Here is a 17,464-nt window from a genome sequence, read left to right on the forward strand (position 1 = left end):
TTTATGCAACTGTTTGTGGGATTTGACTTTCAAATAAAATTCCATGAGCAAAGCTTCAATACAGCTGCTTTCAAAAAACAAATGAGAAGATCCATATATATCACCAAAGTGTATTTAACTGCAAATTTGTTACAGTATTCTCCAAACATTTTTTTCCCTATTTGTCCACCTCAAGGGTTTGGACTGTTTCCATCTTCAGTATAATGCTGCTGTGATGTGTGGAGTTTATCCCTGTAGCCTAATACCATGAAAAGAGTGGAAACAGGGAAAGTTATACAAAACAAACACAGTCTTCATCTGAATAATTTCATTAGAGGTTTGATTATCAGGAAATCAGGAGACAAACTGAGAAGATTAAGTTGGCAAGACTTAAAACCATTTTCATTGTCTCAAGAAAGCTTGATTGCACTTGTATTTTTAGTTAATTAAACTTGGATAGCCAGAGCCAAAGCAATGCTCACTGTAACAGCATAGATGAAGGTCTCCAAGCGTTTTTGTAGAAAATCCTGAATTAAAGGGAAAAAATCAACCAAGGCCAAAACCTATGTCCTTCCCCGGGGCTTCATATGTAAGGTCTAGACCTTTCTACAGCGACAAAGTGGTGGTTTTAACTGCAGACCAGGACAAGCTGCTGTTCAAAATACAGAATCTCCCGAGCCATAAGTTGTAACAATTTCTGTATTTCATTAAAAATAAGGAAAACAGATGAAATATTTATTGTTATAAGGAGTGTGCTTTTGCCACCAGCAAAAGACCTTCATCACGGCCCTTGGCTTCAGGGTTTCTGTCCTGCACCTGCACAGCTCTGGCCTTGCCAAGATAAACACCCTCCAAGACAGGGGCGACATCGTCATTTCTCATCTGGGTGAAGTGCCAGCTGAAGTTATGGAGCAGTATAGCGGTTAATGTATAAAAAGACTCTGCTGTGCTCTCTTGGACTAAATTTCCGCTCCGGGAGTTTGCATTGCAAGTAAATAGCAAGGAGCCACAGGGCTATCCAGTAGCACTCTGGGCTCCCACACTTTAATATACTTACTCTGGCCACACTGCTTTGAGGTAGGGCAGTGCTATTAGCCCCATATTATAAATACAGCATGCCACTGAGGTCTGCAGGACGCAGGATGTTAGTTGTACTGGTAACTGAATTCCCACGAGAGCCTCGCTGCTTGTATTAGGCTTTTATAACATGACTTACTGCCACAGTTCCTGGGAATTTTTGAATGAACTGAAATGAGACATTTTTATTCCTGTCTTGTGTTCTCTGGCCATCTGGCTTGCCTTACTTTTTAAATGCATTGCTGGGGACAGGGCAAGTGGAGAGTCCTTAGCATCTCAACAACAGGTTTCCATATTAGTACAGCCCCCCAAAAACCATCAAAAAACAAACCAAATGAACCCAAAACTCCAGGAAAAAAGTATGATTAAAAGGACAAGAAACTTCTCTTCTGTTGCTTCCTCCCTTTCCTGCGACATTCCCAAGGAGTCACCATGAAAAGGAGATCACTCACTACCTTACTGTACAGGTACTTGGGTGGGTTCTACAGTTAAACAGCAATATCCAATGTGTCTTCATCAGAAATGGGCCCATATTTTTAATTTCTCAAAGAAAGAAACTTGTTTTTCGCTGCAAGTACATGGGTTCCCAGCACAGTTTATGACTTCACTATAACATCTCCAGTACTGAAGGCCATTGAAAAATCAGAAGGTAATAAGTGGGTCTGCAGAAGTGTTAACGTAGCCAATCTCAGGATCTTGCTTTTGAACACAAGGATTATCTTTTGCATTGAAGCATATTAGAGATGGAAAAGCATCTTTTTGTAGAATGCAAGAGCTAATGTTCCAGCTTTCCAGATGATTCTGAAATATAAGAGCAACACAGACACTGTTAATAACGCAATCAAAGCAATTTAAATCCTTTTAAAGCATCCACAAAGGATCCTTTGATAAGAAGGAACTTTCATCAGCCTCAGACCAGGCAGTTTAGTGTGTACTGTTTATTAAGTTTATGCATAGACAGTGGTAATGCCACTTTTGGCTGGAGAAGAGCAACAGCAAATTGTAAGACATATGTATAAGCACTAGTGTTACACTTGCTGGCTTTAAATGAAAAAATGTATTTATATTAATATAGCTCTAAATGGGGTTATTCAGTGTTTAAAGATGCAATTTGTTTTCCATTAGTACCCTGCCTGGACGCAAAACAATTCTGTAAACTTTAAAGGCTTTAGTCTTCTTTTTTGACAAAAAGAAGGAAATTGCTACAAGTGCACACTGTAAGATGGGCTGTGAGAGTCTATTTAGTTCAGTCATGCTGCATACTTTTTAATTTTGTTTTTAGTTCCTGCTTTTGTCCTCCTTTTCTTTGTGTGCCCCTGTAAGAGAGCTCACATGTAGAAAGCAGAGATGGGCAAAAAAACAAGTGGTTTTAGATTTGGGCCAGGGTGGTTAGGATCTCTTTTAGCAGCATCCCCCCCACAGTTTGAATGAGGAGGGAGGTGTGTGATTTTGGGACACCTCTAGCTGAAGTTTCCATCCATCCCAGGGGTGGTGGGAACCACTTTGAGAGGCCTTAGCCCGTTGGAAAGAAGAAAGATTTACTTTTGGTGTGCCAACAGTCTTATGAACAGACTCCCAGTCCCTTCTGGCTCTGCTGCTGCTCCCTATTGTCCAGCTTGAGAGTAGGGACTGAGAGTTCCCTCGTATTCAAATGCTTTCTTCCATGAGTTTAGTGTGCTTTTTGTTGCTCTGGACTAAATCAGGCTAAAGGAAGACAAATAATAGACTTGGAACAATGTCTATTTGAAGGATTTTGTTTCACCTTAAAGAAGGAAAAAGGGAAGATGAGTTCTCATTGAGCATGAGCAGGAAAAGAACAATTAAATGTTCCTACACCCACTTTATGGGTTCCAGGTGTTAAGGAAGGGGGTTTTTTTGGTTGTTGTTGTTTTGGTTGGGGTATTTTAGGCAGCAGAATTACATTGCATTTGGATCTTACTCAGTTTTAATCCAGGCTGATTTAATGCCAAGGAGAGCAGAGAGCCAGAGGACAAGTCCAAATTTTCCTGTGCGGCAGCGTGGTGCATGTCTTCTTGGCAATTCTCCATGCATTTCTATGAAATATCATATCTTGGGATTCCAGTATGTTGGAAAATAAAATGCTATTTAATAGTCAGTACATAAATGCAATCACTGGCCACACCAGTAGTGACCAAAAAGCTGTAAAGATGTTCCTGGCTCTTGTAGACTTGAAAAGTGAGATTTAAACTGAGCTTGTCCCTCCCCATAGACAGCTACAGGAGGAAGCCTCACCAGCTGTGTGCAGGTGTTGGATTAGTAGCCCTTCAGAACAAGGGCTTCTGCCCAGAAACAGAAGTACAACTTTCCATAGCAGTCTCACTTATACACCTGCAGTTTACACTGTATGAAACATATCAGAAAAGACTTTCAGCCAAGAGTCATCACCCTGTTTTGGAGCTCACCACTAACCCACCAGACCCCACAGGGGTATTGCAAATGTGAAAGAGGAGGGGGACCTGGTCTCTCTGCAGACCACTGTTTCTCTCCAAAATTGATAAGGTGATATTTTGATCCAGAAAAAAAACCTGCTAGGTATTTAAATGGGAAATTAAGGCAAAAAAATCTTTACAAAGCACAAGGAGTTTTTTAGCTAATTAGAATATTATGGTTTTTTTCCTTTCACATGAAAGTCAAGGATTTTATTGTCAGCAGTTTTCTTTATTACTCTGTTCTGTGTTTTTCACTTCATCAGTGGCATGCTTTGATCAGTATGAAATTTTATTAATAGGACTCTTTTTTCCTGGGTATGTGCTTAGATCTTTTTCAGAACGTTACCAGAGTATCTGCCGGGGAACAAATTTGGCCATAGACTTTGAATGGTGATGGCATTGTCTGTATGCAGGTGTAACTGTTTTGATATGTTTTGTGTGTTTGGTGCTCTTTAAAGTAGTCTTTCAATACATAAGCTATGAAGTAAAGGGAGAAATGAGTCAGTAAAATTTAGAATGAACCTTGTTTATCTTATGAATACATTCTCCCTAGGGACATTCAGGGCCAGACTGGATGTGGTTCTGAGCAACCTGATCTAGTTGAAGCTGCCCCTGCTCATTGCAGGGGGAGTGGACTAGATGAGCTTTGAAGGTCCCTTCCAACCCAAACTATTCTATGATTCTATGGCTGTGTTTATGATGGCATTTTATATAATGTCTTTTCTATAATGATCTGTGTCTTTATTTTGTTAGGAAGATTTAGAACTCACTTGCATGTGCACATTATTTGCCAGTGGTATTTTCTAAATGATGAGTTTGGCAGCAATGGGAAGTGACTGCTTTCCGAGCGCTTTGACCCACGCAGCTTTTCACCCCTGGTTTGGGTGACTTTGCAGGTGTTAAACAGGATCACGCTGCAGCAGGAGGGTCCGACTACCGAAGATATGGCTCTCAGAGCTGTTTTAGTTACACTTCATCATCACGAGCATATGGTTTCACTTCCAAGTGTTTAACATTTCCATTTCCTCAGGAAATCTTTCTTTCTATTTTTCAAGCTCTTGAAACTGGATGGATGTATTTTTACTGGCAGGCAGGCCGAGAGCGACACGACCATCAGCCCCAGCCGTAGGGAGCCCCTGGCTGCGGTACCCGCCTGGCTCTCCATCCTCTCCCCTCATGCAGCACTTCGTGAGCACAGCTCAGGGTGCTTTATCCAGGTCTCTGGGGCACAGCACGCTGTTAAAACACTTCTGCTTTTCCCTTACTATAACAAAACTATCCGCTCTTTTTCTCTGCTTTAGCTGAGAGAGGTGTTTTTCTTTCTTAGTCAACTCCAGGGCCCATGCATCCCAAGAATGAATTGGGAGCAGACTCCTTTAGCTGACTTAGTGAGGCCAACAGCAAGATCAGGGCCTAAGAAAATACTCTGTGTCACCTAGAAGGAATGAAAGCAGTTGCATCATGTATTTATTGTCTGCATTGGTAGATCCAGCACTTAAATGAACACGACTGAGGAGTGGATGGCTCCAGGGAACTGCTTTTGCTCTTGTGTTTTCAGAGATTATTTCTGGTATTTCCTTTTTCCTCATTACAAACAGGTCACCCTTCTCATATGTTGGCCAAGTTATGCACCATAGGAGGAAGTCTGTGCTCGTGTCTTCTTTATGTTTCGTTTAGCCACATATGTAATAGCGTTTAGCTGCTTGTTTCCTTTTCCTGCTACGCTATGAAGTACAGTTATTGGATGTGCAATTTGCATGCTTATTTAGCTGATATCACCAGCCCTTTTGTTAGAAAAGCATCCTCTGCTACAGTAAGTGTCACCATATCGTAACAACTTTGGTAAATTAACTACATTTTATGCAACAAGCCTTGCCACCATGCATCAAATAGCACTCTAATAGAGAAAATATAGGGCAAAGTAGCTGATTAATGTATTTGTTCCTTTGTGGTTTATCCTGTTACAAATTCAGACTATTGCATACTTTGCACTGCTTGTTTAACATGAGGAAGCTTGCTGTGGGTTTGGGCTTCTAGAGGGATTGAGTCCTGCCATCAGGCAGGCTGTGTGCTACCGATATTCAGGGTATATATTTTATTCATACCCTCAGAAGAGTGAGTTAGTCAAGGTAGCAGAAAACAGCATCAGACAGATGTAGTTGAGCCTCCAGACCTCCCAGGAGAGCTCACCTGAGCTGCTCAGCCTCTGGCTTTGTGCTGGCCTCTGTGACACTGTGAGGTGCTGTTTTGATTCACTCAGGCTCTTTCCTCCCTTGCTTACCTTAGCTCTGTGCGTGTCTGCACATCCCTGCAGCAATTACCTCCTCACTAGAAAAGCTACTTGGTCAAGCAGCACAAGCTTGTACCATCCACAAGGACACCACCAAGGCTGCTCAGCATCCAAGTGAGTCTGCTGCCTTTCTCCTGTACATGTCTGTGTCACGGTGTTCCACACTGGAGGCTCCAGCTCATATAAACAAACCAGTGCCATGGGCTTGCTGCTGGTAGATAGATAAACTGGAGGTCAAGTTAGGATTTACACAGTGATTCAGATCCAGTTTTATTTGCTGGAAGGTATCAAATCTTCTGGGTAGAATGAGTGATATCCTGATCCAAAATGGACTGGCAATGCCAGCCACAAAATGGTGTTGATATGTTGTTCCAGACTGCTTCAGAAGTTCAGGCCAGAGCAGGACCATACTGAATTAAAAGCACAGTCCAGCTAGTCCCAGCCCATGTCTTGAGTGACGACCTTGGAGGTGCTTCAGGGGCCAGTTCCTGAAGTACAGCCATACCTGCACACAGGCACAGCACTGGGCAAGCACCCTCTTTCCTCTTGCAAGAGGCAGCCTTGGGTGCTCCTGGCATCTGCCACCCAGCTACAGCTTAACAAATCCAACATGTCGTGCAGCATTTTCCATTCAGGATTGATGTCCATTGCAGAACATGATCCCCAGGGTCTGACCTGTAACGAATGAGTCCTTTGGCTGGGTGCCTCCACGGCAAAGGTGGGCTCCATCACATCACATTTCTCCTTAGTGCAGGGGGACAAAGCAAAGGGGGAATAAAAGACATTGGAGGAGCGACTGTAGGCCTGAGAAAGAGGTAGCCAAGGCACTGACAACTTGTGTGGGTTTCGCATGTCTGTTTGCAGTGCTATGTTATGTGTTTGGGAGCTGGTTGTTTCCATAATAACAGCAAGTGCCATATGGCAGCGAGGAGGGTGGTGAGAGGAACGCTCAAGGAAACACAGTATGTTGTTTGACATGTGTGTGCTTCTAGAGGAATAACATGTCTCAAGCAAGTACTGCTGCTCCAAAGAGGCTGGGGATTTGCTGTTCTCACCAGAAAAATATCATAGCATCATAGAATGGTTAGGTTTGGAAAGAACCTTGGCATTTGTACTGGTGCAATGCCAGCTAATGATGCCTGCCCTTCCCCAAGTTTTCATGCAGATAGTCCCTGTTATGGGTAAAGAACCTTCTGCTTTACTGGGAATGATGTTTCTGGATGCACCAGCACAGGGGAATGGCATTTAAACACGGTGTTTAAGGGGAAATACAGTTCTGTAAAGGAGTGCTGCGTGAACTGAAACCAGCTAGGTGCCATATGCTCCATCCATTCATTAATGCTCAGCAAGTAAATAGCCACGCATTTTGAAACCTTTTAAAACTTATAGTTTGCAATAATAGTTTAGTAGAGAGTGGGCTGAGCATTTCCAGAGATTAAGGGCTCTTTAGTGCGTATCTAGGAGGCATCCAGGAAGGTCTCCACAAATTCCAGCTTTCCCTACCCTTTAATGTATGACTCACATTTCAAGGACTTGTAATTTGCTCCCCACATTCCCACAAACACCACCAGGCCGAGCGGTACCTTTGCAGAGTGCATATATTTCCACCACAGAAAAATGCGGAATTATTTTTTCATAATAGCTGAATGGCTTTTTGCGGGACTTGTAGCAGCATCAGCTCTACAAAATTGAGCCTCTCTTGTCTGAGTCTTCAAGCCATTAATTATGTTTGTATTTGGATACCTGAAATGTGGTGTGGCGGGGAGAAGGCAGCAGTTTTGATTTGGGGACGTAGTTTTGCACTCGCTTGCAATGCTTTAAAGTGCTAACCAAGCCAAAAGGCAAAGCTCTTCTCATTTTCATGCTTCTCTTCTTCTCTTTATTGCCTCTAGAGAGAGATTACTGCAGCATATGTGAAAAGCAGCCGATCGGAAGGCTTCTCTTCAGGCAGTTCTGTGAAACTCGACCCGAGCTCGAGTGCTGCATTAGGTTCCTTGACTCGGTGGTAAGTCAATTCCTGTGATATTTTGGGGTGCTTTGCAATGCTGTCCTGGCAAAGGAGACTCCCCTGACCCCAAGAAATGGCTGTTTCGTGGGACTTTGTGCCTAACACACCTGAGCAAGCATCACACCCCAGCAGCATCCCAGTATCACTGGTGGTAGAGGGGCAGTGCTGCATGAGGGGTTGGTACCAGCCCTCGTGAGGTACCTCATGAGGCAGGAGAAGCATGTTCTGGCATGGCCTCCCTTCATGTCAACACCCAAGCAGCTGAGCTGCTCTGAGTAATGTCTTCTGATGTGGGTGAAGCCTGCAGTGCTGGGAGGCACTGGGAGGAAATGGAAGATGGATTGACAAGAGAGGACGAGGAGTATGATAATACTAATATCCATCTCTTACCAAGCCTTTTCATCAGTAGACTGCAGGGTGATTTAGAGATGACATCCTGATTGTTACCCTGTTTTTCAAATAGGAAAACAGAGGCACAAGGCGTAGAAGTGACTTGACTGAGTGAGGTCACCAAGAAACCATTTTCCACCCCAGAAAGCTGTCAGTTAACCTGGCCACTGAGCAACAGCCTCAGCCCCAGGGGTATCTAATGTTCTTTCCCAGTCTGGGAGCTCTTGGCCATGTGTCATGACAGCAGGAGAAGCTGTTCACAGTGAAGAAGCCTCTCAGTGGCTTTCTTGCTGGGAGCCTGCCGAAGGGGAGGGTGCTGATGAGCCAAAAGGCTAAATTGTACCAAAGAGGAAGAGGAACTTGTCAGTGCTGAGTGTGAGTGCCCATGGCAGGCTTTGCTCTCTGGCTGACACTGACAGTCAAAAGCAAAACGATGCATACCAACAGGAATAAAATCATAGAGTCACAGAATCATAGAATCATTGCTTGGTTTGGGTTGGAAGGGACCTTAAAGCTCATCCACTGCCAACCCCCTGCCACGGGCAGGGACACCTTCCACTAGAGCACATTGCTCCAAGCCCCTGTGTCCAACCTGGCCTTGAACACTGCCAGGGATGGGGCAGCCACAGCTTCTCTGGGCACCCTGTGCCAGCGCCTCAGCACCCTCACAGGGAAGAACTTGTGCCTAAGAGCTCATCCCAATCTCCCCTCTGGCAAGTTAAAGCCATTCCCCTTGTCCTGTCTCTGCGGGCCCCTGTCCAAAGCACCTCTCCATGGTGAAGCTATTCTGAAGTATAGGGCAATGCGAGGATTGCACTGAAATTGTAAGAGTCTGGGAGAGGATGTGTGGTCTCTTAAAGTTTTAAAGCTTCTTAGTACTGCAGTATCTACAGCAAATCTACAGCATCACAGAAAGTGTTGGTTAAAGACCTGTTCAAATCGGTTTTAGCTGGTCACAACTTCTACCTGATACTCCTAGCACTGGTCATGATTTTCCCCAATGAAGGTTTTAGCCATCAAGGTGTGTGGAATTGCTGCTTCTGACAAATGCTCTGGGCAGCTATGCTGAATGCTGGCAGGCAGGAGGACATTTCGGGTACCGTGGATGTGTTGGTCCTGCACCGAACCATCATCCTCAAGTGAGTTGTCTGCCACTGATGGAATATCACGCATCCATCTGAGGGGAGGCGTCTCCACAGAAATGCCACACAGGGTGTGATGCCTACAGCCCCAAGGAGCTGGGTGATGGTCATCCCTCTAGGAAGCCACAGAAACCCTTTGGGAGACAGCCACAAAATGCTGCTTCCAAGTGGGTTTAATTTCAGTCAGAAGAGGCAGAGCCGTCCTCAGTTTGGAGAGGGTCAGCGAGGCTCTGCTCTTTTTTCATGCCTCCTTGCAGCAGGCATCATATTTGGTTCCAGCAGCACCCAGAGACTGCAGAGAACAAGCCCCCATTGTGTGAGCCTTGCACGCACCTGGCAGTGATAATAACATCTGGCCTAAGGGAAACATTACTGTCCCCCTTGTGTCTCTCCTGTGTCCCAGCTACCAGTGCCACCCCGTGATAACCTTTGCCTGGAGGCCTCTCCCAGCAGTGCCAACTGTGGGAATTGAGGGCACTGTGTCATTTCATTCTCCTAAAGCTCTGTGGAGCAGCACCAAACACTGAAGCTCTGGGTCTTCCCAACAACCGTGCAGCATAGGCGACGCTGGAGCTCCTAAAGCTTGTGGTGAGACTGGATTTGTTTTAAAGCTCCTTCTACAAGCAATCCTAGACTCATATCCCAGAATCTTTTTGTGAGGGTGATGCTTTGCATCCACTCCTGGGTTGCTTTTGCAGACTGGAGCTGTCCTGAAGACCTTTACTGGGCCAGTGATCTCTTCCCACTTAGGCTCAGACTGGCACTATGAGGGTTTCATTACAAAATGCCTGGCTCTGTGGAGGTCTGAATATTTATGCTTTCTCTCTTCTTTTTAACACAAATTAACAGCAGCCTCCTTTGTTTATTGATTTCAAATTCTATACAAGCTTGCCCCAAGCCCATGAAAATCCCTGTATTAGGCAATATTAAGGTCAAGCAACACAGCCCATAGCCATTAAATTGTATGATTGCTACTGAAATTTGCCCAGCAGGGTCACACTGTGTTGAGTGAGTGGTGGAATTCAGGCCAAGCCCTGCATTAGGCAGAAAGTTAGGAAGAAATGTCCTATAATGAGACCAGAAGTTTTACTTTACAGCCTTATTCTGAGACCACCAGGAATGTGAAACCTTTTGGAGACCACCTGCTGTAACAAGCCCCAAGCAGAAAAAGCCAAGAGCTTCCATTTACTTTTGACTTAGTTATTTTTCTCATGTGAGATGCAAAACTGAGCTTTTGTGTAATAACTAATAAAAAGAAAAAATAATAGAGGAAAATACTTACCTGTTTGTGAGAGGCTCACAGAGCTTTTTACGCATTCAGAAGTAGGACCACCTCTCTTTTACAAAGCACAGCTAAGTGACTTCACCAGGTCACACACTGGCAGAAGCCAGTAATTGATGCCTCCCAGTTTTTAATACAATTTTTAAGCAGTGTACTCAGCTGCCTGCAAAGAATACATGAAGAATAGACCCAAATACATTAAAAAAATCCCCTCTTTGCTGAACATGTATTTCAGCTGTTGGGTGAAATAACTAACCAGGTCTGATGAAGTCTCCTGCAAATCTAATTATAGCAGCATCTGAGGGGGGTTTTGTCTGTGCAGTAAAACAGTTGTTGAGCTGCTTTCTGAAGGAAAAGGATTTGTATCGTTAAATTCTGCATGCATGTGGTTGGGTTTCTGTCATTTCCTTCTGAAACCTGTGAATACCTTGGCCAGCTTCAACCAATAATTGAGATTAAAGAGCTCAGAGGCATGAAGTTTCTATGTGTTTTCTGACAACACTGGTTGGGTAATTAGCCACAATCTAGCAATCATAAAACAGACTGCAAAGATATGTGGTTTGTAAGCAGTAGGCCCCATGAGTGATAAGAACAAAGAGATGCAGAGCTTTGGAGTTCAGCACTGGTGGAGCTCTGGGTGTTTGGTTCCCACCACTGCTGTGGGACCAGTAAGTGGCCATCAGTGTGGCTGACTGGCCAGAAAACGGGGCAGCAGCAACCTCTTCTTCTAGCTGGTATGGTAAGGCTATAAGCACAGAGAACCATCTCTTAGTATGGATATTGTGCAAACAACTTCATGACAGAGGTCCTGACTTGACTGGATAAAACATCTAGTAGGAAGTACCAATGACTGCAACTTGAATGCATTGTGTGCTTACCTGTGTGCATGTGAACACAAAGATCTCCCATGAATAATTCACTAAACCCTTAGGTAGCCATTCAGATGAAGGAACTACATGAACATAAGCTATTAGCATTAAATGGAGATGGTTTATGATTAAATCTGCTCTCCTGTAGCCGTTAACAAAGAATCCCCGTCCCTGGAAGTGTTCAAGGCCAGGTTGGATGGGGCTTGGAGCAACCTGGTCTAGTGAAAGGTGTCTCTTCCCGAGTTGGAACTAGATGATCTGTAAGGTCCCTTCCAATCTAAACCATTCTGTGATTCTATGAATTCACACACAGCCCTAAAGCACGCTCTGCCATACTTACAAATATTTTGGCGACATCATATGGCTTTGGAGCCGTTGAAAGACAGCCCTTAAAATAAAGTGCTAGGGGATATGTTTCCTGTGCTGAAAGGCAGATCAGCTAGCAGGGAATCTGATAGCGAGACACATTTCCTTCCCCACAGCCTGTGCCTCCAGCACAAGAAGGCGACAATTCAGCACCTTCTCGCCCCTGTCCCCTTCTCAGCAGCACATTCCTGGGGTGACAGCTCCTGACGTTTGCACCTTCTCTCCTGTGATTTTTGTGTGCCATTATAACGAAGACTTTAGCTTCTGGACTCCCTTTCCTGCTTCATCTACTCACACTCATAATTTTGTATTATTATATTTTTCCAGTGAAGGGCTTTTAACATTTTAAGGTGGACCAGATTTAGACTGACTGAAGGAGAAGAATGTGGCTATTTCTCATTAAGAAGAAAATAACCTGTCATGATTTTGTCTCTAACCTGTATGATGTTGTTTCTTTGCACTGAACTCACACAAAAATACATCCTCTGGAGGAAAATAGTCCCTCTCCAGGTTGTTTCAGCTTGTGCTATCCCAGCATAGGGCTGGGGGTGAGCGCCACAATCTCCTCGGGTGCACTTTTCAGCTGAATGCTTCACTAGACATTGCACTTATCTGGGGTAGAAGGATGAATGAGCATCCATTTAATGCCATTTGTAAAAACCCTGTCTCACCGTTAGGGAGATTTCGTTTGGTAAAGTCCCTTACATGGTATATAAACCATCTGTGTATGTGTATCTTAAAGCTGTTCAAGGCTTTTTCCATCAGAAATGCCAGTTTGTTGATATCAACAAACTCATTAACTCAAAACATGTTTTTAAACAGTCAAAAGGGCTCTTTCTGCCCTGTGTTTAAATATGAAAAATGTGGTTTCAAGTTCACTTTTCATTTAGAAATGTGAGTTATTATGAATTCCAGCTGTTTGCATTTTGCCTTCCAATCTTCAGTCACAGATTTTAAATCTCCAGTGGAGGCAAGTGCAAGGGCAGTGGCTGGAGCACAGAGCAGTAACAGGGCAGAGTGTGGAGTCCAAGGAAGGAGTAGGCAGGAGCTGGAGCAGAGAGAGATGCTGGGAATAACAGAGCTGAGAAAGTAGAGGAATAAAAATGGGGATAAAACACCAGAAGCCTCCTGCAGATGCGCAGATGCAGTGTGACTCCACTGCACTGATTTATACCAAGCCCAAAATGCTCTGGTCAAAGTGTCTGTTCCCATCTCCACCTCCTGGTAGGTACAAGGGACCAATTCCTGTTGGCATGCCATGCTCCCGCAGGCAACCAGCACCTACCTGCTGGGGCAAAGACTCCTTCCAGATCTGCAGAGAGATCCCTCTGGCTCCATTTTTCAGTTTTCACTTGTTTTTAAGCCACAGTTTCAGGAGTTCAAGGAATATTAGCATGAACATCAAGCACTAGATAAAAGAATGTGTCAGGATTAAGGTTGCTGGTACAAGCCCCTTCTGCGTCCCAGTGCCATTTCCCTGGTGATGCTCTTCATTGGTCATAGGCACCGTCCAGCCCCCAAACCTCTTGCTGAGCCATTCCTGAGCCCACAACCAACCACAGACTGGATCTTGCTCCCTTTCCCAGTGGAAGGGCATTTTCCATCTGATCTCTAGCCACCAAGGATGGCTACTCTGAAGCAAAGGATGCTTCGCACCCCTGTGCCCCCATTCAGCCAGGTTTGCTTCTAGGGAAGCAGGAGACACTGAAGTAACTACTACCTCTGAAACAGCAGCCAAAAAGAAAGTTAGCAACAAACGGCAGCCAGCCCACATCCTCTTGCTATTTGGACTGCAGGATCTGCGCCTGCCCACAGAAGGATCCTTCCCTACAGCTCGTCCCATGCAGTCAGGGTGATTGTAAATCCTCTCCTCATTTATGAGCTATGAATAGGGCCCTGTCTGACCTAACTAGGGCATGGAGAAGCTATTAGACTTCAGAGCAGGAGCCTTGAAACACATGCCTGGATTCATCAAAGGAATAATGGAAAATATTTTGTTCCACATGGATTTTAAGTAACGATGTTATTTCTAGCAATTAGGGATTTGCAAACTGTAGCCATGCTTTTGGGTATTGTGGAAGAAGGGGATGTATCTTGTGATTTAAGCACAAGACTGAAAGTCGAGGGCCTTGGTACACTTCCCAGGCATGCAGGAGAGTGAGCACGGGGAAGTCACTCTGCCTGTCTACATGGGCAATTCTTCCTGTAATAACAGTCCGTGGCTGAAAACGTACCAGAATCTGTTGCTGAATATCTCAAAAGTGGCACTGAAGGGAGAAATAATAATGAACTTAGAAACAAAACGAAACTGGCTTCTAGTACTTAAGCTACAGTGAAATCAACATTGTTCACAGTTGGAGCTTATGGTTCTTTCTCACATCCTCACTTGTCTGTCACTTCCTACCTTCACCACCACAGAGTCGCATTTTCTGAGAATGTCAGATGCAAGTATAATTAAACTTTCCTTTTATTCTTTCCCAACTATCTTGAGACAGAATTAGGTACTCTGTATATATGTGTGTGTGCATTTAGCTCTGCATATGTTTGGATCCCATCAGGAATTGCATTTCAAACACTGATCCAATTCCAGCTAAACTTCTGTCTTGTGGTCTGTCCTGATTTTCTTCCTTTTCTAGGATTCAGATGGGATGTAAATATAATAGGATGTCTGTGGCAAAAAAGACATAACTTTTTTGACATCCTCCTGGTGCACTTCAAGTGGCAGATGATGATGTTGAATCAAGTTTTAGTTACAAGGGAGCCAATATAGTACCATGATCCAGAGTCTAAACGCAAGTGAGGGAGAGAAAAATGGTCGTTAATGGCTAAACTGTAAATAGCATTGAATGGAGGACTCAGATCTAGGTGCTTCCAGGAAGAGGCAATGCCAAGGAGTTCTCCTTTCTTTTCAGTCTTCTGCACAGACAGTTACATTTAAGTACAGTTATTTTCTTTTATTGAAATACATTTTCTCTGGTTTATTTTATATGAAAACCACCTAGTTTTCCTGTGAGCCTAACCCTGAACTGTAAGGTCCAAGTGAGATGCAACTTTCACCTTTGAAGAAATTGTTCCTTCTGTTACTATTGCCATTGCTTTCTCCCCTAGCAAGAAACGATGGAGAAAAATGCTGTTAACATGCTGTAAATATTTGAGAGTGTCTGTGCTTTAAGATCTGAAATGACCCATACTCAGATACCATCTAAAAGGAGAGGAAATTGGATGAAAGATTTTTTTAAACCCTTGTATTAGGTTTTATGAGAATGTAATCAGTTCATCCCCAAAATGGTCACTAAAAGAGAAGTACAGCACTTGTGGATTTTAGCTTTTGGGCGTATTTTTTATCAGCAATACAGGTTTCTCTGTTATTTGCGGTCACTGTCATTTCCCAAACCAAATCAGATCATAATTCTAGATTGTTCAAGCAACCTGCTATGTATGTGTATAATATGTAGCTTCAGACTTAAGCTGCAATAGCTCAATGAGCACTGGCCAGATGGATGGGTAATAGCATTATTACCACACTGTGGTTTTCATGGCATTCTTGGGTCTGCTTAGCTAGGGTATCCATTACAGCCTGCCTTTGGATTTATTGCATCAAGCTTGGAGCAGTACATACATCTTCCAGTGGGCAATAGTTCTGATATTTGTTCTTCCAAGTGTTTGCCAGTTCAGTCTAATTTACCTTCTTTTTATTTTAACTTCCTCCTCATTTATCATCGCAGACAGCTTGTATTGGACCAGGTTACTTAATTGGTTTGGCAGGGGTTTCTGGGATCTTTCTTTTAGTACATTCAGGAAAGCTGATAGGCAGTCTTCATTTTGGGGGTTTGGGGTTTTTTTATTGGATCCTAGGGCTTCATATCCTGAGCAATGCCAAGTGGGAATGTCTCTAAGAACTTTTCGTTGTCATTTAGCCACTGGGGTCCCATGCGGCATGTGTGTTTCGTTTGAATGCCTGCCATGGATCCAGAACTTCAGCTAAAGTGATTAATGCCTTCATGGTGCACGAGTAATGCTTCTTTTGTTTCTCATGTAAACATTGTCCTGAAACTCATTAAAAGTCAGTTATGCTGCAGTACATAGAATAATCAGAATTTTAAATGTAGATAAAGTTTGTGTGGGGGACTGTGGTGCTCTCTTTTTTAATGCACCAGGGAAGTAAAAGAGAATTTTGCCTATAATGTCTATTCTTCTAAGCGGTGCCTCTTGTTATATCTTGATCCCAAGAAACTGGCTCTTAGATCTGCCTGCTGGAGGGACTGAGTCAAGGATCACTAAAAGTGATGGGCAAGTCTCTCTGCTTTGCACAAGTATTGTTAGATGAAGGGAAAGAAATAAATAGGAAAGACACACTCGACCAAAAAGACAATCTACTGAAGGACTTCACCTGGTGCTTGAAAGACCACAGTTGTGGCAAGAATTAACAATCACTCACTTTCTCTACCACTCAGAGAAATAATTTTACCTTTTGTGTCCACCTTCTCTTTGAGCAAACCCAAATAAAGTTGCCGTCTCTTGTCATTGAATGCTTTCTGAAAGCTGGCTTGGCAAGGCTATAAAATAGAAATGAATTAAATTTCATTGGTGTTAATTAAGAGATATCATCTCAGAAAATGCACCATTAGGGTTTGGTCAAAATATAGTGGAAAGGTTTTAATAGGATTGTGTGTACGGGTTTTACTTCCATCAGAAAATGGTATTTATCCTTTTTCAGACAGAGCATTCCGTTAAGGCCACATCCAAAATGAAGTTATAATGGTGAAATATGAGTGCAAATATTGACTTTCTTTTTTTTTATATCTGTTCCAGGCAGAATATGAAATTGCTCCAGATGAAAAGCTGGGAGAGAAAGGAAAGGAAATCATGATGAAATACCTCACCCCAGAGGTAAGGGGCAGCCAAAGTGGCATTACTGCAGGAATGCTGCAAGGCACACCTTTGCTAAACAAGGTTGTTATAGGCTTTGTAAGCCAGACTCCTAAAATTTATGGTGGCAATCTCCAGTGAATAAACCTGCAAGTCTTATACAAACAGTCAGAGAAAAAAAACTATAATCCAATCCAGAAATTGACTTCTAAGGATGAACTTGAGTTTACCAGGGCTGTAAGTCATCTGTGGATGAACAGGGGCTTCTCTAGTCTCTTCTGGGTATGCAAAGCTCTACATCTGTGGTGTAATCATAGAACGGTTTGTGTTGGTAGGGACCTTAAAGCTCATCCAGTTCCAAGCCCCTGCCACAGGCAGGGACACCTTGCGCTAGAGCAGGTTGCTCCAAGCCCCTGTGTCCAACCTGGCCTTGAACACTGCCAGGGATGGGGCAGCTACAGCTTCTCTGGGCAACCTGTACCAGCACCTCACCACCCTCACAGGGAAGAACTTCAGTCTAATATATAATAAACTACCCTCTTTCAGCTTAAACCCATGACCTCAGTTGTTATCACGGATGCCACAATTATTTCCTGTTCAACTCAAAAGAGGTGGGGACATTTCTTATACTGCTGTGTAGAAAGCACCAGCAAAAAATGGTCTTTGGTAACAGACACTGTATTTTGGTACAGAAATTTGCACTCCTCCTCCATCACCATTTGCCCCAGGGTAGCCAGGGACA

At 43.6% G+C, this 17,464-nt stretch overlaps 1 protein-coding gene across 4 annotated transcripts in view; it reads left to right on the plus strand.

The window, feature by feature from the left end:
• Positions 1-17,464, plus strand: part of GRK5 (G protein-coupled receptor kinase 5) — a 174,160-nt gene that overhangs the window by 102,274 nt on the left and 54,422 nt on the right. For all 4 annotated transcript variants that reach the window (XM_030488748.1, XM_030488749.1, XM_030488752.1 and 1 more), the window contains exons 3-4: positions 7,689-7,801; positions 16,666-16,743. In XM_030488748.1, the coding sequence (XP_030344608.1) occupies positions 7,689-7,801; positions 16,666-16,743 (191 nt within the window). The remainder of the gene's footprint in view (positions 1-7,688; positions 7,802-16,665; positions 16,744-17,464) is intronic.

Source organism: Strigops habroptila, chromosome 5, assembly GCF_004027225.2.
Source record: "Strigops habroptila isolate Jane chromosome 5, bStrHab1.2.pri, whole genome shotgun sequence".
Classification (NCBI taxonomy): Eukaryota; Metazoa; Chordata; class Aves; order Psittaciformes; family Psittacidae; genus Strigops; species Strigops habroptila.